Source organism: Podarcis pityusensis (genome assembly GCF_964106645.2).
Source record: "Podarcis pityusensis genome assembly, chromosome: 4".
Lineage (NCBI taxonomy): Eukaryota > Metazoa > Chordata > Lepidosauria > Squamata > Lacertidae > Podarcis > Podarcis pityusensis.
The window spans coordinates 84748973-84771699 of record NC_138027.1 but is presented as its reverse complement, the minus strand read 5'-3'; the positions used below and the strand labels follow the sequence as shown (position 1 = coordinate 84771699).

Genomic DNA, 22727 nt, shown 5'->3' with positions numbered 1-22727 from the left:
TATTTATCTTGCTTATTATGCCTGTAATTATTATTAAAAGGTTTCTGTAAAGAGTGAATTGCGAAGTATGTAGTAAACTCATGGGATATCGTATCATTCTTTTCCAGTTAATACAACTTGAGTATGATTTTCCATTTCTATAATTAAAAGCCCTGAAAAATTAATTACAATGAGAGACTGACTCTTGGGATAGATAGAAAGAAAGGGGAAGGATCCTTTTGATTGAGAATTGCTAATTGAGAATTTAGCAGCCTCGGGGATTTGATAAGCCATTGTTATATTGTACTTGAGAGTCGTTGTGCGATAGATAAAATAATATTTTATTAAATATGTGAGGATACTGCTTCATACTTGTTTCAGTTCTTGGATATGGGGGGTGGGTTGTTAAATGAATTTAAGTCATTTCAATACATTTCCCCCCTCAAAAATATATTTTCCATTTATTCAGTTGTGAAGTAATGCATTGCTATTACAGTTATCAGAACATGCTTTGCTTGTATCACACCAGGGCCAGTTTAGCTCAATATTCCAATAGCTTCCAGCTGCTTTTCCCATAGTTTTCCATAGTTTTCCAGCCAGATGCCCTTGGAAATCCACAATCAGGCTACAGAGATGATAGCCATCTCAAACTTATTCCAACCACCTGGTTATCAGAGGCATGTTAAATTGGAATAAAGAGGTTGCACTTAGCCAACCGGGCTTGTAGTCATTGATAGATCTAACCTACATGGATTTAACCAATGCAAATTACTTCAAAATGCAGGTGGTGAATGAAAATACAGAATGACTTTTGTTTATGACTATCAGCCTGTCGGTGACTTGTATTATTGTGTACTCTACATATGCAGTGGAAGCCATAGTTTAACATCATCAGCATGTTCACTAACCTTTCTGTCAGTTAACTTATTTTTTATGTCAAGTTTATAACATTTTGGTGGATAGCTCTGTGTCACGAAATCAGCCATGTCCATTCATATTAGATATAACTTACTTGGCAAAAATTAAACTGATGCGAGCAAGGACTGCACGGCATTTGAATAGACTGGGCTATGTAGAATAGAAACAGAATTGCAGCTTTTGACAGAATCGAAACAACAGTACCATATATTCTGGATCCTCAGTTAATATCAGATTCATGTCCATTATTAGGTATTTTATTTGAAAATAGCATGGTCATACAAATGCATGTTTTCTTCATTTCTTCTAGTTTAATCAGATAGAAGCTAATGAAATGGTGAAATTGTTAAAAATGGGTGAGAGAGATTGTGGCACTTATCAGCTAACAATGTCTATGTATATCTAGTCAAGTAAGTCCAGTTGAATTAAATAGGACTTTCTCCTAAGTAAGTGGGTATAGGATGGGCGCCTAAATGGTATTTTTGTTGGGTTATATCAGGGGTTGCCAACCTGACATTTGTGGGCACCGTGGTGCCCATGAAAGATTTAATTGATGCCCCAGGGAGGTTCCCCAGTTTTGAGTTTGTTTGTTTTTTAAAGAAAAAACAGTTCTCTTAAAAATAAATTTGTGGGGCAAAATGTGCAGGTACCTTCTAAGCAATTTCTGTGAAATTAAGAGTGTGATATGCCATTTTCCATGGTACTGAGAAACGCTCCCCCTTGTTGTTAGGCGGCAACACCATCAGTGTGTGTGTACAATCACTATTGTTTGATGTCCACAGTCAGGACATTGCTTACTTCCTGTGATAAGCATAAGGTTGTCAGTGTAATTCTCTCTCTAATTTTGAGTTATGCCATCCTCCCCCATGGCAGCCATTTTGTGACTGGCACCCCCAACACTCTCCCAAAAATTGAAATGTGTCCCTGGTCCAGAAAGGTTGGTGACTCCAGAGTTATAAGAATCATATCAATCTATATCAAAGAATTTGTACCTGGAAGTAATTGATCTCAACTTACTTTCCTAGAGGGCTAAAGAGAACTGCCTTACTTAAATTCCATTGAAACCCAGGACTCTTACTCCCAAGTCTTACAGCTTTCCTTTTTTTAATTTCTCAACAAATTACTTGCCTCGGTCTCCTGTGTGAGAGTGCTTAGCTTTCTTTGAAAACAATTCAATAAAAGCAACTTTAATTAAATTGCACTGCTTCCAAATTGTGTCCTTCTCTGCTTTAAATGAAAAGATGTTTGGAAGAGCCCTTGATATTTGCAAACCGCAATGTCAGTATCATGGAGATTATTTACTTGATGAGTTAAAGGAAAGGTCATAGGGGTTAGACCTAGTGGGAGGGGAGTGGTCTTGGTTAACTATTTAACCTATGGTAGTACTTCATCATTTTATGGTTGAGATCAATTATTCTAGGTCTTTGTCAGTTCTCTTTCGGTTTGTAGTTAGTCCTATCATTCCTTGAAAGGAAACCCTTTTTTCTATATACATCATTTTTAAATTAATTATATTGTGACATCAAGCGGGAGAAAATAATTGAAGCCTACAGTTATAAGCAGACTTAGGTTCCATTTGAAATCAGGAAACTTAGCATCCAAGTAAATGTATGGAGGATGTTGTTAAAGTGCCACAAAAAATAAACAAAGACTTTAGATTAAAACATTTGATTGGTGTTATTGTTTCAGCTCGGGTTCTCTGCTGCCTTGTTGTGCATCCTTTAAAACAACAGCAAGGTAACCAGTAATGTTTCATGCACCGTTTATATTCTTATATCTCCAGTAAGAATAAACCTACCTATTTTAGCAGTTTATTTGCAGAGGGTCACTTGGAAGCCTCCCTTTTTCTCTCTTGCTACCGGTTTGGTTTTCCAGCAGGCAACTGCTCTGTGGTGTCACCGATCCCAATCTGTTCTTTTGAGATCCAGGGTTTGTCATTGCTGGGGTTATTTTTTAAAAACAGCATTACTAACCCCTTCCCCCCGTGTTTTTCTGTTGCTTGCACTGGACTGTGTACTTTCTCGGGCTTTTGTAATAGCTATTTTAATCATTGTAGGCAGTTTCAACTGGAGACACTGTCCTTAGTGCTGATTTCACTTACAGTCGGCTTGAACCTGTTTGTGCCCATCTGTTTTAGCAGAGTCAGTCTCTTATTTGCAGCAGAATATGAGGCTCATTATGGAGGCCATATTATGAACTGAATGGTGTTTCTAAGGTTGTGTTTTTAAAAGCTCAAGTTCCCCAAACCCTCAGAACGCAGCATCTAATCTTCCACTGAAATGATCTGATTGGCATTTTTAGATGGAAAAGGAGGCTGTGACATTGCTTTGAAAAAACAAAACTTCCAAGCAGTTGTTTGTTATAAGGGGGGAAAGCAGGAAAACCATATATATAAGGTGTGTGTTTGATATGTTGGTTGGCATGGTTTTGGTTTCTGTATCAACTTAATTAGAGAATGTTGCTAAATCCACACCATTTGGAGTTGCTAGATCAACTGCTGTGAAACATCTGGATATCAAACATGTTGCTTCCTTAATTGGCCACCAATTCCTTGAAATTAACTTTAGACTCGTGACGCTAAACTTTCTAGTAAATCTCTTTCAGATCAGCGCTTTATAGGCAGCTATCAAATGCTATGCCAGGCTCCTCTGCAATAATGAAGGAAATATGTGTTTTGAACATTGGATAAGCTGAACAAAAGCATTAAAGATGATTCAATTTTTTATATATTACATCGTTTTTAACAATTACAATTGGAACTGGGGCCTTCTGTAATAAGTCTGTTTGTTTCTCTTCCTCTTGATATTTTTATTTCCCCGTTTCAGATGGGCTTCTGTAGGTTCTTGCCACTTCAAAGGTCAGAAAGTCCCTCCTCTTTCCTCTTGCTTCACAATGCACACTAGGAGAGAGGCGTTTTCCTTTTCTGCATATTCCTCCTCTTGATCTGTGCGATATTGTGGTTGACCAGATTTAAAACACTACAGTATTTAGGATCCCTGCAGTGCCATTTTAGGTATTTGGACCTGGAAAGTGCCCCTGGCAATAACTACCTGAATTTCTTTTAATTACATAATATAGCTGCATTTACTTCGGATTCTTTTTGACTGACGCTGTAAGGCAATTGTAACCATGGATGATGGGATTAAGTGCCTCTTGAAGTGACTTTAGCTTCTTGTGCGAACAAAGGGATAGAAGGGAACACTTAGCCCCTTTTTGAGTAAGCAGCTTTCTCCCCCCTCCACCACCAGCATATAAAAGAAATACAATTAACAAACATTATCCCCAGAGGTAAATTGAAATGTACATGCAGACAAGAGCTGCTCTTGACTGCAATTAGACATATATGATCTGAGGTATTTTAGCCATTCATTGTTGCTAATTCTGTGAGAAACAAGCCATTGGAACAAAACGATTAAAATGTTAGGCCAATAACTGGGGTTATTAGTCTGCAAAAATCAGCCTTTTCTGCTGCCCTGAATAGTCTGATTCTCTAGTTGGCTCACTTGCGTGTGTGCCCAAGACTTGTTGGTGTTTGTTACAAACCATTTAAATGTTCTTCTTCTTTTTCATACGAGAGAGTTACGTAAATGGGGGCATTTTATAATTTCATGTCATTGCCAATGCCTGGGGAATCTCTGAAAGTGGCAGGGGCAGTCAGAGGGAACCTGGAACAAGATGCACCATCTTCCCTTGGCTATGACTTAACTACAGAATGAAAATGCGTTACTCAAAACCAGCAAGTAGGTGCTTGATTTGAGCACTTCCCACAGGTTGCAGAACCCAGCTCTTCTAAGCAAAAAATCTGAGGTACTGAAGGGCAGAATTTTGAAGTTGCCAAAGCAGCAAAGTCCTGGTTATAGAGATGGAGAGTCGAGGGGAGAACAAGTCGGTGTCCTAGGGACTGGGTATAAACACATCATCCTGAGAAACTTCAGGAGAAGAGACTTGGGTGGGGATATAGGTAAAACAAAACTATTCCCCTTAATTTGTCCAATGATCACATCTGTGGCCCTGTAATGCTTTCTGTCTTCAGTGGGGGAGATCAGAAGATTTCAAATTCCTGAGATGGTGACTCTAGGTCATGGTTGGCATTTATTTGTTTGTTTGCAAAAATGTTTATATACTGCTGTGTCATAAAAAAAATCTAGCAGTTTACAACAATATAAAGATAAAACCAAACAATAAAATCATAATCAGTTAAGACCAAGTTAAAAGTAAAAATAATTAAAAGCAAGCATCAGTTGACCATTGCTGGGGATGTATTTTTAATTGCCTGCAGAGACATGGCAGAAAGGTTTTCAGCAGATGCCTGCTGAATTTCTATTGGCAGGGTGTTCCACAGGACTGGGCTGATGACATTAAAGGCTCATTCCCCATTGTTGTCAAACAAACCTCACCAACTCAGGCAACGTCCAAAGGTGCTCCTGCAGAGGATCTCAGTGATTGAGCTGAATGATAAGAGTTCAGGCGGTCCTTGAGATATCCTGGACCCATATTGCTCTGGGCTTTGTAAATGGGCAGATGGGCAGCAGTGGCATCACATGTCCTTGGCCAGTGTTAGCTGTCACATTTACAGGTCAATCCTATGCATGTCTACTGGAAGTCAGCTCCATCATAATTCAGTGGTGCTCACTTGCAGGAAATGTGTGTGCAGTCTCAATTAGTCAAAGGCTTGAACTCAAAGAACAATGCCTTATACTGAGTCAGAGCATTGGTCCTGCCAGCTCAGTGTTGTCCACACTGAGCTAGCAGCAGTTCTTCAGCACTGGCCTTGACTGGAGGTGTCAAGAGTTGAACCAGGGACCTTGTGTATGCAAGGCAGGCCCTCTGCCGCTGAGCTATGGGCCTTCCGTGACACAGTGACATCAACTTCATGAGAGCTACGCCATTTTTTCTTACACTAGCCATCAAAGTTGGTGGTCATCACTGCATTCTCTGTAGGTGACTTCCATAACTTAACTATGTGCTGTTTGAAGAAGTGCTGTATGAGACATATGCTTAGCGTGATACGATTCTGAATCCAGGACTTTTTTTGATTACCAGCACTGAACTGAGTGTCCTTCCACACACACAAATTATTCATTGTCATCCCCACCTCCAACCCCGCTTTCTTGATTTCAACAAAGTGATATAAAGTGTGTGTATTTTTTTGTTCCCATGGTTAATCAACTGGGTGTCAGAAATGTTTGCTGATCTACATCACACCACCTGGGATTTACCTTTTGGCTATCCTTACCCTTGGAGTTAGGGACACAGGTGGCGCTGTGGGTTAAACCATAGAGCCTAGGGCTTGCCGATCAGAAGGTCGGCAGTTCAAATCCCCGCAACAGGGTAAGCTCCCGTTGTTCGGTCCCAGCTCCTGCCCACCTAGCAGTTCGAAAGCACACCAGTGCAAGTAGATAAATAGGTACTGCTCTGGCAGGAAGGTAAACGGCGTTTCCGTGCACTGCTCTGGTTCGCCAAAAGCGGCTTAGTCCTGCTGGCCACATGACCCGGAAGCTGTACGCCGGGTCCCTCGGCCAATAAAGCGAGATGAGCGCCGCAACCCCAGAGTCGGTCACGACTGGACCCTTTACCTTTACTTACCCTTGGAGTTAAGGCGGCATGCAGATGTTAACAAAGTAAGCTGTTCTTCTCAGTAATTAAAGTGGCAGTGGAACTTCTTGAAAGCGTTTAAGAAGTACAGCCTGAGATTAATAGAACTCTCATCTTTTTTTTACAGGAGGAGTCCTTTTCTACCTTTTCCTGCTCCTAAGCTTGGTTATCGCCTGACACTGTCTCGTAGCTACATACCCCGAAGGGCTGTTCTCTACGTGCCAGCTGACGATGAGAGGAAGATACGGAAAATCTCATCTGTCGATGTGGATTGTGCTGTGCTGGATTGTGAAGATGGTGTTGCTATAAATAGGAAGGTAAGCAATACATTCTCCATCATGTTACATGGGATTATTCTATCACGCAATATAGCTGTGCATAGAAATCAAGCCATTTCACACAAATTTATGTCCTGGTGCTGTCAGCCCTGTTTCCAATTGCAAGCAGTACTTGGAAGGCTGTTGTATGGGAGCATATCAATGCAGATCTCGCAATTCAGTTGCACATTGGCATGTGCTCATATCGCTGCTGATCTTCAGAAATGCTTAAATGCAGGCAAAGGCTCATTATGACCCCCTCTCTTGTGTTTTTTTTGTGATCTTGACCCTGGTTCAGACTATCAGAGAATGCCCACATGAAGTGTGACAGCAAAGTCAAGCCTGGGGTTTGTCTAAGACACATGCACCAACTGGGATAGCAGCAAATTGTTGTCGTCGTTTTTAAATAGCCATCATACTGCTAAGACGCTAATTTTGAATCGGTGGTTTCTTTTGCTGCAGGAATATAAACTGAGATATGTGGAGCAGTGGCTTTTTAGTATGCTCATTTCTCTCCCAACTCTCTCTTTTCCCAAGTGAAAATAGTCTTTTCTCCTGTTGCAGAGTGTGTCCATTTCCGTATGTCATCCTTTCTTTCTTCTTCCAGAGTGGATTGAATAGAGGCTTCATTGTTCGTTCCTTTAGGGATCAAACTGTTGCTCTTATTAGAATGCTTTCTAGGGCAATATCGTCTTCTATTGTTAACACTTCAATCCTTTAAAGCAGCAGAAAGGATTCTTTACAGCTCCTAGATAAGGTCAACACGGCAATATTTCTGCCCAAGTCCTTACTTTGGTGCTAAATGAATTGCTGGTTGCTTCTCATTGGGCCTAGGGAGTAAGAACTCGGCACTGTGGCATTATGGTCCTGACACGGATGAGCCCAGCAAGCTCCAAGTACAGAGTTATCACATTTAATAAAGCAAATTACCTTTTAAATAGTTATTATCTCTGGGAGTGTATCTCCCCATAGGAACTGACCCAGACCCTGCACTTACCATCTGAGGCCCTTCTTTGTGTGCCTCCAGAGGGTGACAACATCAGAACAGGCCTTTTCTGAGGTGACTCGCCATTTGTGGAACACTCTCCCCAGGGAGGCCCGCCTGGTGTTTTCATTACATATCTTTAGGCGCCAGGCGAAAACATTTCTCTATGACCAGGCCTTTGGTTGATAAACATTCTATGACCTTTAAAATTTGTTTGTGGGAGGGGGCTTATTGGTTTGTTTCTGTTTTATGATGTATTTTGTGTCCTCCTTGTGAATTTTTATGTTTGACCCACACTGTGATCTTCAGATGAAGGGCTGTATACAAATTTAATTAATAATAATATGTGCAATCAGGTGTGTGGGCTACAGTGGTACCTTGGGTTACAGACGCTTCAGGTTACAGACTCCGCTAACCCAGAAATAGTACCTCGGGTTAAGAACTTTGCTTCAGGATGAGAACAGAAATTGTGCGGCGGCAGCGGGAGCCCCCATTAGCTAAAGTGGTACCTCAGGTTAAGAACAGTTTCAGGTTAAGAACAGACCTCCAGAACGAATTAAGTTCTTAACCCGAGGTTCCACTGTATAGGGAAGGACAGATGGCAGCCCACTAAGCAAGGACAAGTTTTTTAGAACCACACCTGTCAACCTGTTAGGAAACCCAACCAACCAGCAGAATTTTGCTGACACTTGGGGCTTGCTTGCTACTTCCAGATAATGGGTGGCATTCAGCTAAGTGTGCTTTGCTGTCTTTCTCTTGCAAGTTGTTGTTGTTGTTATTATTATTATTATTATTATTATTATTATTATTATTATTATTTTATTACAAGACAATAAATAACAATCATTGCAAAAACCAAAGTAATATCCCTCCTCCCCCTTGGCTCCCAAATAAAAAATGCAAGAACATTTTGTCAAAGGCAAATAAATGAGTACCAAATCTCAATAAACTCCCATCAACTCTAGGTGGCAGGACCGCTGGTCAAGGATGATGGGAATTGTAGTCCCAAAACAGTCCCAAACAAGACCCAAGTTTGGGAAACCCTGATTTAAAGCCTCTACTTGTTTGTAGGTTTTATTCATAGTAGTCCCATTGAAATTAATACACATGAGGAAGTTAGGACCATTCGTTTCAAAAGCCCTACTCTGAGTAAAATCTAGCTGACTATTACCCTCTGTTCCAGAAATGAAAAACTGGCTCTGTTCTTCCAGTGCATGTTACTGACAATCAGGTAAACTACTAGCGCTGGGGAAGCCAATATGGTGCCTTCTAGATGTTGATGAACAACCACTTCCATCAGCCCCAGCAGGGCCAATAGTCCTGGATGATGGGAATTGTAGTCCAGCAACATCTGCAAGGGACCATGTTGACTACCCCTGCCCTACTAGAGCCAGTCGGGAGCTGTAAGTAGAGCCACACCAAGGATGGAGAACCTGATGCCCTCCAAAGACTGCAGCTCCTATTATCCCAGACCATTGGCCTTGTTGGATAAGCTGATTGGAGTTAGAATGCAGCAGCATCTGGAGGTCCAAAGGCTCCCCATCTCTGCCTTGCACCACCCGCTATCTTAACGTGGAGCCCTCCAATGTCTCGTTTCTTATCCCTGGCTCATGAAGGGGAATGCGTATAGCAGGCATGAGATAAAATCATAAACTGGGTCAGTTGTGATATATGTAAGAGAAAATGCAGGCAAGCTCATTCCGAGCTTTATCAGCATCAATAGGAAAAAGCTGCGGTGGGTTTTGTAAATCTCTGGCTACCTCAATTAAAGCCAACCGTTTCCCTGTATTATGTGATGATAATCTGTTTATAACAAAGCCAAATGCTTGGGATTTGTCAATGCATCAGGTATTTCTCTGGGCCCATAGTGAGAATTTCAACGAGCACTTCACAACGAGAGTCACTGATAACTGGAGGGGTTTTCTTTTTTTAACAAGATCTTTGTTTTATTTATTATAAATTAGTGCAGCAGCTAATTGTACCTTTCTACGGGGAGAAAGCTAGCTGAGCAGAAGATAGAGAATGATTAAACCTACACAGACACATGGTGCGGTAACATCGCTCCGAACGATATAGAAAATTGGAATGGGAGCAGGACTTTCCCAGGTCTCTTGCTATTATTAAAAGCAGCTTGGGGAAATTTCTTCAATCCGATTTGGGAAATCGAAGTCTCAGCAAAGTGAACTATATCGGCAAACACAGCAACGCTTTTTTTGATCCATGAAGAGTTCTGTTGAATATATGTTTTCACATAGGTTGTAAAGTGTTTTCATGACCTTATTAATCCCTGTATGGCCTTAGAAAGCGCACCATTCCTGATTGGTAATGCTGACAATAAATGTTTGGTGGGATTTTTGTTCCCATTGTTTTACTCAGCATCTTCCTCTTGAAAGAATTTGGGGAGTTTCTGAGGAGGTCAGAATATCAGCAATTTTTTAAACGAGTTAAATTGGGGGAGGGGGGCTTGATTATTTTTAAAAAACAAAAAACTTTCTTTCTGTTACATATTTTTTTTAGTTGGCACTTCCCTGGAGATTCAGAAATATCCAAATTGACTTTCACTGAGACACAATGGATATAATTTTGAGAATGCAGTGGCGGGGGGAAAGGCTTGGTACAAATTTACAGAAAATTTTGTATGGTTATACAAATAAAACGGAAGGCATTCTTATATTATCGTGGGTTAGAGCAATGCTTAGACCTTTCCTTTGAAACATAGACTAGGTAGCTCATGACCCTACACAATAAATGGGACCCACCAGTCATATATTATGCCTGAAAACTTTGCACACGTGCTTCTCATACAAATGGTCCTGCGTTCAGTTCCTGGCATTTCCAGATAGACCTAGGAAAGATGTCTAGCTGAACATCTAGAGAGCTGCTGTCAGTAAGTGCAGAAAATGGACCAGTGGTTGAAGGGAAGGGAAACACTTTTTAAAATAAAAAGTAATGTAAAGCAGCACAATTAAAAATGTCTAAATTGCATCCTTGTTACTACTATTAATAACAGATTTATTTTTTTAATCTCCGTGATTTAAAATAACATCCACAGTTAAATATAACCATATTTTCATCATTCATTCTTTATATACTGTATGCTTACTACTGTTACTACTAGGGTTAGATTAATCTGTCTATTTCTGGCTTTTGCATTTTTTGCACATATCGTTCCAGTGCTTTCTGATTCTGCATTAAGCTACTTTAGAAAAAGAAGAAGGAGAAGTCTCCATTTATATTGAGATATACATTTCCTCTCAAAGTTTATATTTAAAATACATGGTTTGATGTGGTAAAACTGCCAAAAATTGCTTTGCAGCAGAAGTACAAAAGCTGTTGGATACCTAAGTTCCAATCTGCACATTGGTCCAAGAGGGTGTTTTATGCAGGGTTTGGGGAGGGGGTGAACTTATCAAGCATCTCTAGATACCATTAAAACAAGCACTATTATTTTTAGCCCACCTTACTCTTTGCATACGAGGATGGCAAAGCTCATGCACGCCTTCCATCAGTCCTAGTTGTTGTTGTCAGTGTTGCTGTTAGTGCTATATCTCAGAAATATATGAAGGCTGCCAACCATTTCTTTTGTCTCCAAATGCTATTTGGGGAAATTACTCAACTGTCTTCCTGTTTATTGCAAACAAAGTCGCCAGCCTAGCCATGGAATCTGAAAAGTACTTTTCACCCTTTGTGAAAGGATAAGCAGAACCCTACTGTTTTCTGTGTTTGCACCTAAAAGGAGGCTTGACTGCATGAAGATCTATTTTTTGACTTCTTGAAGGCAGGATATACTTTGTGATAATGCAGTCACGTAATTAATTACTCAAGATCCCCACTGTATTACATTGCTTTTAATACTAATTTATATTAACACTGTTTTTGTGTTGCCACCTTCAGAAAGAGTGGAACACAAAACACCCATCAATAAAACAGTTAATTGTAATGATTTCTGCCGCAACAAAACTCTTGTCTTTGAACTAGATGTAATACTTGAGTTTAGGATATCCCTTAAAAATTGTGTTCTGTTAGTTCCCTAGATAGATCTTTGAAGTGACATGTTGGGTTCAGCAGGGGTGCTAGCCAACCCAGATCTGCCTGCCTGCTGTTTCTTAGCGTTATATCATTGGCCTTTCCGCTATGGCACAAACAGGAAGAATACTGTAGTCATGTAGTGTTGGTCTTGGTCTTCAGAGCTCTGGAAGTTAGAGGCTGTGGCTTGTCCAAAGTTTCCCAGTGATTCTGACAACTGAACTAACATTGCGATCTTCTATAACTTCCCTTTCTCGGTTGTAGCTTTCCATCTGCAGTGTGGAAGCAGGAAATAATAAGGATTCTCCACCAGCTATTTTAACCGGGCTATTAGTCTCGAATAAAGAAGCAGGGGTATGCTGCCGATCAGCTTTGTCTGGACTCGAGAATCCATTGCAGAGATTGAGGATCCAGGCCAAAGTCAGCAGCCTTATAAGAACAGGCGAAACACTATTGGTTCCAAATGTTACTTGGCACTGCTTCCAGAGCTGGTTTTGGCATTCCTCTGTGCCATTCATGGCGGATCTGCTGAAAAACAGCAATGTAGAGACGCTATCCTCTAGCAACCCGCCATAGTTTCTTGTGGTGCTGAGAATGAGCTGCTGATTCCTGATTTGCAATCCCTGGTCCTTTATGCTTTAACCTGTGTAGTTCCTTTGAACTGTTGAGTCAGTTTGAATTATTTTGTAACACATAATCTAAGGTCCAATGACGGTATGTGTGAGTCACTGTCGCTACTTCTATTATTATTTGTGGTTCCTGTAGCACTTTCTAATATACAGAAGTGCTCTACAGTTCTGATTTATTTTTTGCTTTGATCAAGCTAGTCCTCTAACGACGATTATTTTTTGGAAGCCACCATGCAGTAAAGGGAGACTGGGAGCTTCAGATCAGAGAAAGCAGCACTTACTCACATAAAAATAGTATTGTTATGTGCTCATCAGTGCCTTAGCTAGAAAAACTGTTTATACTTACAAGTATTTTCCAAGCATAATTCTGAACGACCATTTGGAGGATCAAATGCATACACCCAACATTTCTCCAATGAAAATAGGGACATCCTATTCCATAATAATTATATATATTTTTATTTATGCCCCAACCATCTGACTGGGTTGCCCCAGCCAGTCTGGGCGGCTTCCAATAAAAGCATAATAAAATATTAAAGATGTTTTTAAACACTTCCCTATACAGGGCTGCCTTCAGATGTCTTCTAAAGGTTGAATAGTTACTCCTTGGCTCGGGGATTTCATAACTCCATAATGCAAACATTTCTCTGGTTAGAATAGGGAGGCAAAGTGGGAATGCATCCAGGAAAGGTCTTTGCACAGCAATGGGGCCTACTGAGCTGCTGGGGCCCTGGCAACCTGCCTAGGCTGTTGGGTGCTGACACTGGGCCACGTTAGGAGCCCTGGAGGGTCTATTTAATGAACAAGATTGATGCAAAAAATCAAGCATGGCGCACCCTTTGGGCTCCAAATGTAGAGGGCTAGCTGCAGACCCCTTCGCATGCTCAAATGGACACCAAGCATTGGCCAGGGGCCAGCATGCACCCAGAGCCTCAGTCACAACTTGCCAGGAACATACAAATGAAGCAGTCTTTATGGCGATGGCAGTGACAGCCACCTCCCAAGTTAGGAAATGCTACTGCAGCTTACTCCTACTTTTAAGAGTCAAGGCTGACTCAAGACATTTTGATGCCCAAGATGAAAGTCGAGATGGCACCTCGTCCCATTCCAGGTACAAAATCTGACCAGACTGGCAACTGAATCTGATGATGGGTGGGTCAGTGTCTTCCACTGAGAGCAGTAGTCTGACTCACGGGGATATAGGGCAGGCCATGTGGTGAGAACAACACTATCCCCCAACATTTTGCTGCTGCTTCCCCAAAATATCTGCTGCCTGAGGCAGCTGCATCATTGTGCTTAATGGTAGGACCTGGTATGTCCCAGCCATGACTGGGGATTTGAGTCCTATCAAGTCCTATTGACTATTCAGAAATCCCATTGTTCTCCCTGGGGGACTAGGCTGTGTTTCCAGGGCTGGGGAGGAACAGGCATGTGCTAGACAATCTGGCAGGATGCGATCGTTCTGAATCCTGTGATCAGGAGCTGATTATGGGATCTGGCAAGCCCTTTATTTTAACTGGATCATCCGACTTAATGCAGTTCATTCCTCTAGGGGAAAGAAAACGTAAAACCATTTGTTACATCCTGAAAATACAGCTCAATTAAATTTACATTTTTATAATATAAAAGGGTAAATTAATGCATGTAAACATGGCTTAATCTGTTTATTTAAACTTGAAACATAATCCTTGAAATATGTAAACAACATTTGTTAGGCCTCAGAGATGTTACAATGATTGGACTCCGGAGACCCCATTTATCCTACTGAACCTTATCACTTCAAAGGGAATTTTATATATTTACAGCAGTAACAAGATGTTCAGCATAGCTAGATAGAAATTTGCTTCAGCTATTTAGCTAATGCCAGAAGGGTTTAAATTAGATTTTATAGCTGTTAGCAGAAATCTGTTTTATGGCTAACAAGTGAGATTTTTAAATCCTTGGAAACAAGATTATTATAAAAATGACAGCTAGCTTAATATTTAGGGAGTCTATATGGCTTAATAGGTTGGGTTGTTTTTTTTTAATGTGAACAAAAAACCACAAATGGTTATGGAATTTTTAGTTATTTTCCCCAAAAGTTGTGGGGGAAAGGACATACAATCGGGTAAATAGCAAAAATGTACAGCTTGGAAATACCCGGAAAAAATAGCAGTGCATACTGAGTCTGTGATAAGGCAGGCCATAACATACCGACTATAAAGAAAATAGACTGCTACTGCTAATTAACATGCAAAACTTGAACGCTAATTTTGCAATTAATGTGTAACTTCCTGAGGTTACTGTGGTGTAATAATTTAGGGCATAAAATTATGAGATGTTAAGAGCATCTGATCTCCCTACAGGGAAAACTTGCCGCCTTTTAGGAACATGCCCAAACCTTTATTAAGATCTTGTGATTTAGCTTGAGGGACACGGCTACTAAATGCTCCCTTGAGGTCCCTAGAAGACATTATCAGGCTGTCAGTGGTTTGCTGTCATTTGGAAATAACTCATTCCTCCCAGTAATAATGGAGAAACATTAGCTTAGAAAACAGATAGGGAACATCTCTCTCGGCAGGTTCACAAATTAGCCTCTTAATGAGGCACCGCATGTAGAAAGGCTTCCTTGGGCCTGTAGTGGTCAGTGGTTTTGATAACCAACCGAGGCTCTGGAGGGCTTCCTTCAGCATTCCATTGCCCTCTGCTCCTGGCCAAGAAGCCGCCACCATAGCAAGCTTGCTTTTTCTACCTAGCAGGAACAAGAAATTATTGTTTCTAAAGCACCCAATATTGCTAGGCACTTGGGTATCAGTTGTTGCTGATGTTGATGATGTTTTCTTCTCTCTGCCTCACTTTCCCTTCCAGTGAGTTCTTTTTTTATATCTTATTTTAACTGACTTAAAAGTTGTAAGCTGTATCTTTATGGTACACCACTTAGAGAAATAGGGTAGTTATTAAGTGGTATATAAACTATTGAAATAAATAAATATTCTTTAAAATATTATAACGCAAGGAAAGTGAAGAATTACTTCAATTTAGATTTACAACCAACACCCACAGTTCTAATTCTGATTGTTCCAATTCCCAATTTTATTGAATTTCGTGTGTATTTTGTATTTGAATATTGAATATTGTAAAATCGCTTTGGGGCGCCTCTGGATGTTTGAAGCAATATATTAATATAATAAACTAAACTGACAAAAGTAGGCTAGAGGGAGGGAAGGGAAATGTTTGCGTCAGGGCAAGGAGGAACAAGCCAATAAAAGCTACCTGGAAAACTTAGTAGTCATGCACTGAACATCAGATACACAGCAAGAAATACCATATTCATGAGTAGCCAAATAAGAGCCTGAATAGCTATGGGAAAGGTTGGTAAAAAAACCTGACACTGACAATATATTGATTTCAAATCTGAAATCTAGTTTCACTTCAGAAGCACAACATACAAAATGGAAGACAGGCTTCTTGCAATGGGGAAAAAAAATATCAATATAATATTGCTTTTTAGATTTTCAAAATGAAAAATGAATCTCATGAAAATTCAATCTTCTCTTAGTATTATTTTACTTTATTTTTATTGGGATTCATATCATGTTCTTCACCGTAAGGCTGCAGGGTATGGGTTAACATTAGTGGAGATAAGAGCAACTGATAAACAGAATGTGAAAGGCACACATAGCATATCTAGAGAATAACCCAGCACAAAAACAGATAAAAGACGTAGCTCTTCTTCTGCCATTACCCAAAAGCTCAATGATATTCCAGTCATGAGGGCCTTATCTAGAAAGGCTTTAGTAAATCAAGGTGTGTTAGCAAAAAGGATCACACTATAGCACTGGTGATGCAGACTTGTGCAAATTATAGAAATTTGGGTGAGGGTTTTGTAACCTCCTATGCATAATTCCTACTTACTTTTCACATAGCCACTTTTGCTTTTTCCTTCTGTCTCCCGCCTCCCAAGTTGTCTTTATATTATAATTCTATTTCTTCCTTTTTGCTGCTTATTGTGTGGGACATTCAGTTCTGAAGGTAATGAATGGAGGCATTTGATGGGAAGAACATTCTTGGGTTCTAAGCTCCTCTCTAGTTTGAAACTGTATATATAATAAAATCAGTAAGATTTGCAAATTAAAAGAAAATGTTCTCTTGAAGGGGATTATTTCCTTCTGAGGATATGGTTCCACTTCATTAAGAGGAAAATGGGTCTGTGCTAATCTTAGTCATTCCACCCACTTAACCACTTTGCCAGTTAAATTTCTAAGGCCCTGTGCCACAGTACTGAAGTGTATTTAATAAGATTTACATTTCAGCATAATAAGCCATGTAATTTATCCCACAGAATCCCCTTCCTTGGCAAAGGAATTTTAAAGAGAGATAGGAGTTGAGATCTTAATCCCATTTAATCTGCCTTCTGTAATCTCAGGTTCATTTCTTAATTTGGGATATTTTTCCAACGCTCGGAATCAGTAATCTCAGCCTTTGTGCATGTGGCAGGGAGAACGTGGCAAAGATTTTGGCAAGAATGGATTGATCGAGGAATTATTATTATTATTATTAGTATTAGTATTATTACTATTATTTTGGCAGTGTTAGAAAATGGATTCCAAAACTGTTACTTCAGAAGGCAACAATCACTTCTGTAATGGTAATCAGTAGTTCTGAAGAGGACAATCCAAAACCAATTAAAGTTCAGTAATTTGTCTAAGTGAGGAATATGCTGAATAACTCTAGTTAATGCTTTAAATTGCTTTAACACTAGTTAATGCTTTAAATTGCAACTCATAATACATTGCCACCTAATACAGCTGTATAATTCTGATTGATACCAGCAAAGGGTATACAGTATTTGAAAAAAGTCTTTTTGCCACAGCCATGACTTTAGAAGAGCCTTGGGGAGGTGGTCTGCTGCAAAAAGTGACCAAACGAGTTGCTGAGGATTTCATGATGGAAGAAAACTGGGGATATATAAACATAAGATTATAAATAAGCATTGCCTCTTAATAGCACTCACTGGGGCACAACAGGAAAGGGCTGTTGCTCTCATGTTGTGCTTGTGAGTTTCGTATAGGTTGGCCACTGAATGCTGGAACAGACAGGCCTTTGGAAGTAGTGGTCAGTGGGATGCAGCCGCAGCAACACCAGGAGGTCAGTTAAGTGGCCCTACTTAATCACTACTGGCCTTTAGTTTGATCCTGCAGGACTCTTCTATGGTCTTCTTAAGTTCTAATGCTCAAGACAATGCAAAATTGCATTTTTCAATGACAAAAGCCATAACTGAATGATCAGTAACAGCCAAGACATCTGTTGTGCACCCCACTCATAGGCATGTTTACTCAGAAGTATGCCTTACTGAATCCAAATGAACTTACTCCCAAGTAAGTGTGGGAGGATGTTTTTACGGAAATCAGTTATTCATATCCCTGTGTCACGTCATCTCTGGAAACACGAGCACAAAAGCAACCTCATAAACCATGACAAAAATATAAAACAATAGCACAGAAGATAGAATGTGCCAGAGTACACTCAGTTGGGTTTAAAACGTATCTCAAAACCTTTATTTCTCCACGTCCAGATATATAATTTTGCCATTTATGATATTTAATTTTTCGCTGTTTTCGTATGCTTTCTCTTCCCCCACACCAACTTCTTTAAGCTTCTGCCTTTTATTTGAAGCTATCAAAACAAATATGGACACTGCCTTTGCAACTTTGGTGTCATCTAACAAGAAATCATCAAAGGCAAAGGGTGTGAAACTAAGCCTTTTCTTAGAATTGACTCTAAAAATGTTGTTTCTTTATCAAGAGAGCAATATGATAGGCAATGTGGCACGGAAACCAATGGATTTCTGTGTAAATGTGTCTGGTTAGCTTTACAAACGGTTCAGTTATATAAGATTCCTCCCTATTTGTTTTGGTATCCTTTCTATGCACACCAGTGATACTTTCAAGAAGTTTTCATTTGGCTTTTCCCTTTGCTGCTCTGCACTTGCCCTTCGTGCTGTGCTTTAAGGTGTAGATATGAAGGAATACTCATTTGCTTATATAAGGCTGTGTAGTCATTAATTGTAGGTAGAGGGAACTATATTTTAATCAGAACTGATAATTTTCTCTTGGCAAGTAAAAACTGTTAATAGTTGGAAAGTTATGTTTCTAGTGTGGACGGTTAATAAAGCACGCCTCTTCCTGCCAAAACCATACCATCCAATTATCAACATTTCTCCCCAGTTTCTCTCTCTCTTTCGCACACACTCGGCGTGAGCTTTTCTCACAGAACTGGAGTCACTTCTGGCTGTTTTGTTCATAGACTCTTGTCAAAAAATATTTTCTGCATCTCTAATTTCATTAAGGTATGCTTGACTGAAATTGTCAACATCACTAGGAAAAGTAGGGTTTATTTTGAAATTTGCTCCGTTGCTTGTTGCGGCGGTTGAGCAACCCAAAAGAAAGGCATCTAAGAATTATGTCACTCCGGTTATGATGTACATGCGAGAAAAGAAAAAAGGTTCTCATGAACATGTTTGTTCTTGGGCATAATTGGTTAGCAGACAAGAATTTGTGAATTTCAGGGTGTTGGGATTTGGCTTGTTCTCCCAGGGTACGCTTTTGAGGCTGCCAACTTTCAGCCTCCTAGGGTTTTCCTCCTTAGAAAAGTACAGACGGAGACTTCAGGTTGTTAGCAGATGAAATATGGCAAGTTTACATTTAATTCAAAGTGACCACTCTGGAAAATGAAGGGAGGGCAACTCCATGCTTCTTGCCCACACTTTGATATCTTTAGAATCACAACAAGGAGTTTTCACAAGCTACAGAATTTGTCGGTTCTGAATCAGGAGAATCCGCTCACCTGGGGTGGAAGTGATGATTCTGTGATTTGAATCAAACCATTTTTTGTTCAGCTGAAGTCAGGTGCAGGTGGAGTGAATTTAAGGCAGGTTTGGAGGCCTGTGGTGGACTCCAACACCCATCAGCCCCAGCCAGCCTGGAAACATCTGAAGATGTTTTTGAGAGAATAACGGTGGTTGGTAGTCTGCTGAGGTATCTATGGAGCACCACCATTAACCATACTAACTTCAGTTTCCACAATCAAATCAAAGAGTTTCTGGAGGTTCTTCAGATATATATTAATGGAGAGCATGTTACAGCCGCCCAATCTATATTGCCTCAGTAGATGGGTGGGCAAAGCTAATAATGAGGTGAGCAGGGGGCTGAGGAAGGGCCAATTTGCCACCCACTGCCTGAGACTGATTTCATTCTGCCTCATTACTGGACTAACACTAACAGAAATAGCTGGATGGAAAATTCGATAAGTTTTAAAAAAATTGTTCCATGCCACATAATGTATTTGTGTTGCACTGCTGAAAAAGGAAAAAAAAACTTGAGTCCTTGTTTCTAGACAACATTGTGTCTCTGGTGTAGCAGGTAGTGGAATATGTAAAACATGGATAAAGTAATTCTAGTCAAACTCAAAATACTGCAGGCTGTCTGCCAAACTGGACTATTCATTAAATGCACAACCTTTTATGACAGTCACTCTTAACAGTGAGTAGATGGATGGATGGATGGAAGGAAGGAAGGAAGGAAGGAAGGAAGGAAGGAAGGAAGGAAGGAATACTTAAGGAAGTAAGATATTTTGGCTGACTTTAGTCCTTGCAATTTATCAAACGTATCCATTCTTAAGGAAATCAGCCCTGAGTGCTCACTGGAAGGACAGGTCCTGGAGCTGAGGCTCCAATACTTTGGCCACCTCATGAGAAGAGAAGACTCCCTGGAAAAGACCCTGATGTTGGGCAAGATTGAGGACACAAGAAGAAGGGGACGACAGAGGACGAGATGGTTGGACAGTGTTCTCAAAGCTACAAACATGAGTCTGACCAAACTGCGGGAGGCAGTGGAAGACAGGAGTGCCTGGCGTGCTCTGGTCCATGGGGTCACGAAGAGTCGGACACGACTAAATAACTAAACAACAACAAGTCCTTGCAACAAAGCAAGCTGACTCCAACTGGGACACAGTTTGGGGTGCAGATGTGCCCCCCCCCGCCATGAAACTGTCGGCCTGATCATTGCTGACAAGCACCCATGAAGTAATCCACAATGGGCTCCTCCAACTTAGGGATGGGAAATTGAGTACATTAAGCGCTGTCTTCATTGTGTGGCATTTTGAGTGATTAAAGCCTCACAGATGTTTTACTTTGCAGGGTTATAAACATGCATGGTTTTAGATTTGCTGTGTTATTGATTGATCTGCCTTTGAGCCATGTTGCTGGAAAACCCAGCATACCTCATGCAGAAGAAGAGCCCTTAGAGTCGTTGGGGTTTTATTTCTGCATCCAAAGTGTCAAAATACAGTGTGAGTGGAAGAAGCCACCAGAAAGCAAGCCTCCTCTGTAAGATCAACCAGCTATTTCAGCTGTGTTCTAAAACAAAACAAAACTGGACTCAAAAGCAAAGCAATCTGTAAGTGAATAGAGACAGCCAACCAAACACATGGGAAATGTGCCTGTTTCTTAAAGTATAGCAATACAAGTGGCTGTGGCTGGTTATAAACCATTCCCTGGCTGTTACTGCTGTTCCTCTACTTACTGACTAATTGCAGTGAATACATTAATTCTGTCTGCTTCCCTCCATGCTTGGCGTAGACAACACAGTACCTCTCCTCGTACATTGTTGAACTACAAATCCCACCAGCCCCAGCCTGCTTGGCCCATACTAAGGGAAGATAAAGATTTCTTCAACATCTGCAGGGCGCTATGCATTGCTGCAGTGCATTGCTCTCGATTTTTGTGTTCTTTGTATATTGATGTTGGGTGCCCTCAAACATAATTTTATGGCCCCCTAAGACCCCACTGAATTTGGCAACTGCAGCAAAAAGGGGAACAAATAAACATAGTGCTGGGGTAAGGGGAACCCAGCAACCTGATGGGCAGGCAAATTGCCACCTCCCCAGCCAGCCAGTGATTGATCATTGGATGAGTAGAGAGATGAACAGAAAATGCTTTCATTTGATCTATGCGGATCAGCTGAGAAGGGTGTGTGTGGTGTGTGGTGTGTTGTGTGTGTGTGTGTACATAGGCATAGGAGAATATGAGGAGGCAGTACCCACCTTGTTTGTTTTTTTTAAAATAATTTTTATTAAGTTTCCAGTTACCAAATCAAACATATCACACCAATTAGTCCAAATTATAACAATACAAATCATCAAATCCAAATATTTTCCAAATTATAAATTTTTGTGGGGGGTACCCATGCTCCGAGATTGGCAGGAGGCAGTACCCACCTTGGGGCAGACCAACTGCTGGTATGCCATCCCTGGAGTTGAGCCAAGGGTGAGTTCTCCTTTGAGCCATAAAAGGTTAGCTACCCCTCATAAAGAGCAAGGGTGGCTAATCTATGGCCTTCAAGATATTGCTGGACTAAAAGTCCCATCACCCCTCTGAATGGAACTGGTGTGAGATGTGGTCCAGCAAATTCTGGGAGGGCTGCTGATTCCCCATCTGTAGAGAAATGAGAAATCTAGAGAAATGTGGTTTTGCAATAGCTATGTTTTCAACCAGTATTACAGGGGGAGGAAATTCTTACAAATTCTGAGCCACCTCCGCCGCAGGAGACATTGTAGGGCTGAAGCAAAAGTGCCTGTTTGCGTGACACGATTTAAAAACTTGAAGTTTTGAAATTGTCATTTCAAAACACCAGGAAGACAAAAACAAAAGGAATTGCTGGCTTATGAGGATTTCCTTCCCAAGTTTGTGTTTTTCACCCCAATCGAGAAGCGGGCTTCCATTGTCCCTGGTCTTGGTGCTGCAGAGTTGGGCGATGCCGTGTGTGAGGCTCGGAGGCTCTCGGTCGGGGGCCTGGCCATCTCCAGACTCCTGTGGGAGCCCCAACTGGTCCTTGATGGGGAAAAGTTGTTGTGACAGTGACAACGGAGCCTTGAGAACGGGGCTTAGAAAGCTGGGAAAAGCCTCCCCTCCTGTGACTTGGGGGCTGTCTGTGCCAGGACCATCAACCTCCCAGCCAACAAGAACCGGACACAGCTCCCTTAAGAGCCTGTCAGTCCTTTTCAGTCCTTTTCACTAATCAGCCAGAGGGCTAGCTGTTGAATGAGATGGGGCACTTTCCTCCCCCAAGGACTGGCTCAGTGTGCTGCTTCCATAGTTCTCACAAGCCCTGCCGGCCCAGGGAACAAGAGGCTCGGATTGGAAATCAAACTGTGGTTTTCTGCATGACTGTGCAGTGTGTATGAACAGCAGGCCATTTTATAAATATTATATATATTTGGTTTTTCCCGACACTGGGTGGG

General features: G+C 40.9%; 1 protein-coding gene across 3 annotated transcripts in view; it reads left to right on the top strand.

Moving 5' to 3' along the window:
- Positions 1-22727, top strand: part of CLYBL (citramalyl-CoA lyase) — a 201332-nt gene that overhangs the window by 105561 nt on the left and 73044 nt on the right. For 2 of the 3 annotated variants that reach the window (XM_081003225.1, XM_081003223.1), the window contains exon 2: positions 6623-6809. In XM_081003225.1, the coding sequence (XP_080859351.1) occupies positions 6623-6809 (187 nt within the window). Of the gene's footprint in view, positions 1-6619; positions 6810-22727 lie in introns of all 3 variants that reach the window. The other variant, XM_081003224.1, reaches the window with a different exon arrangement.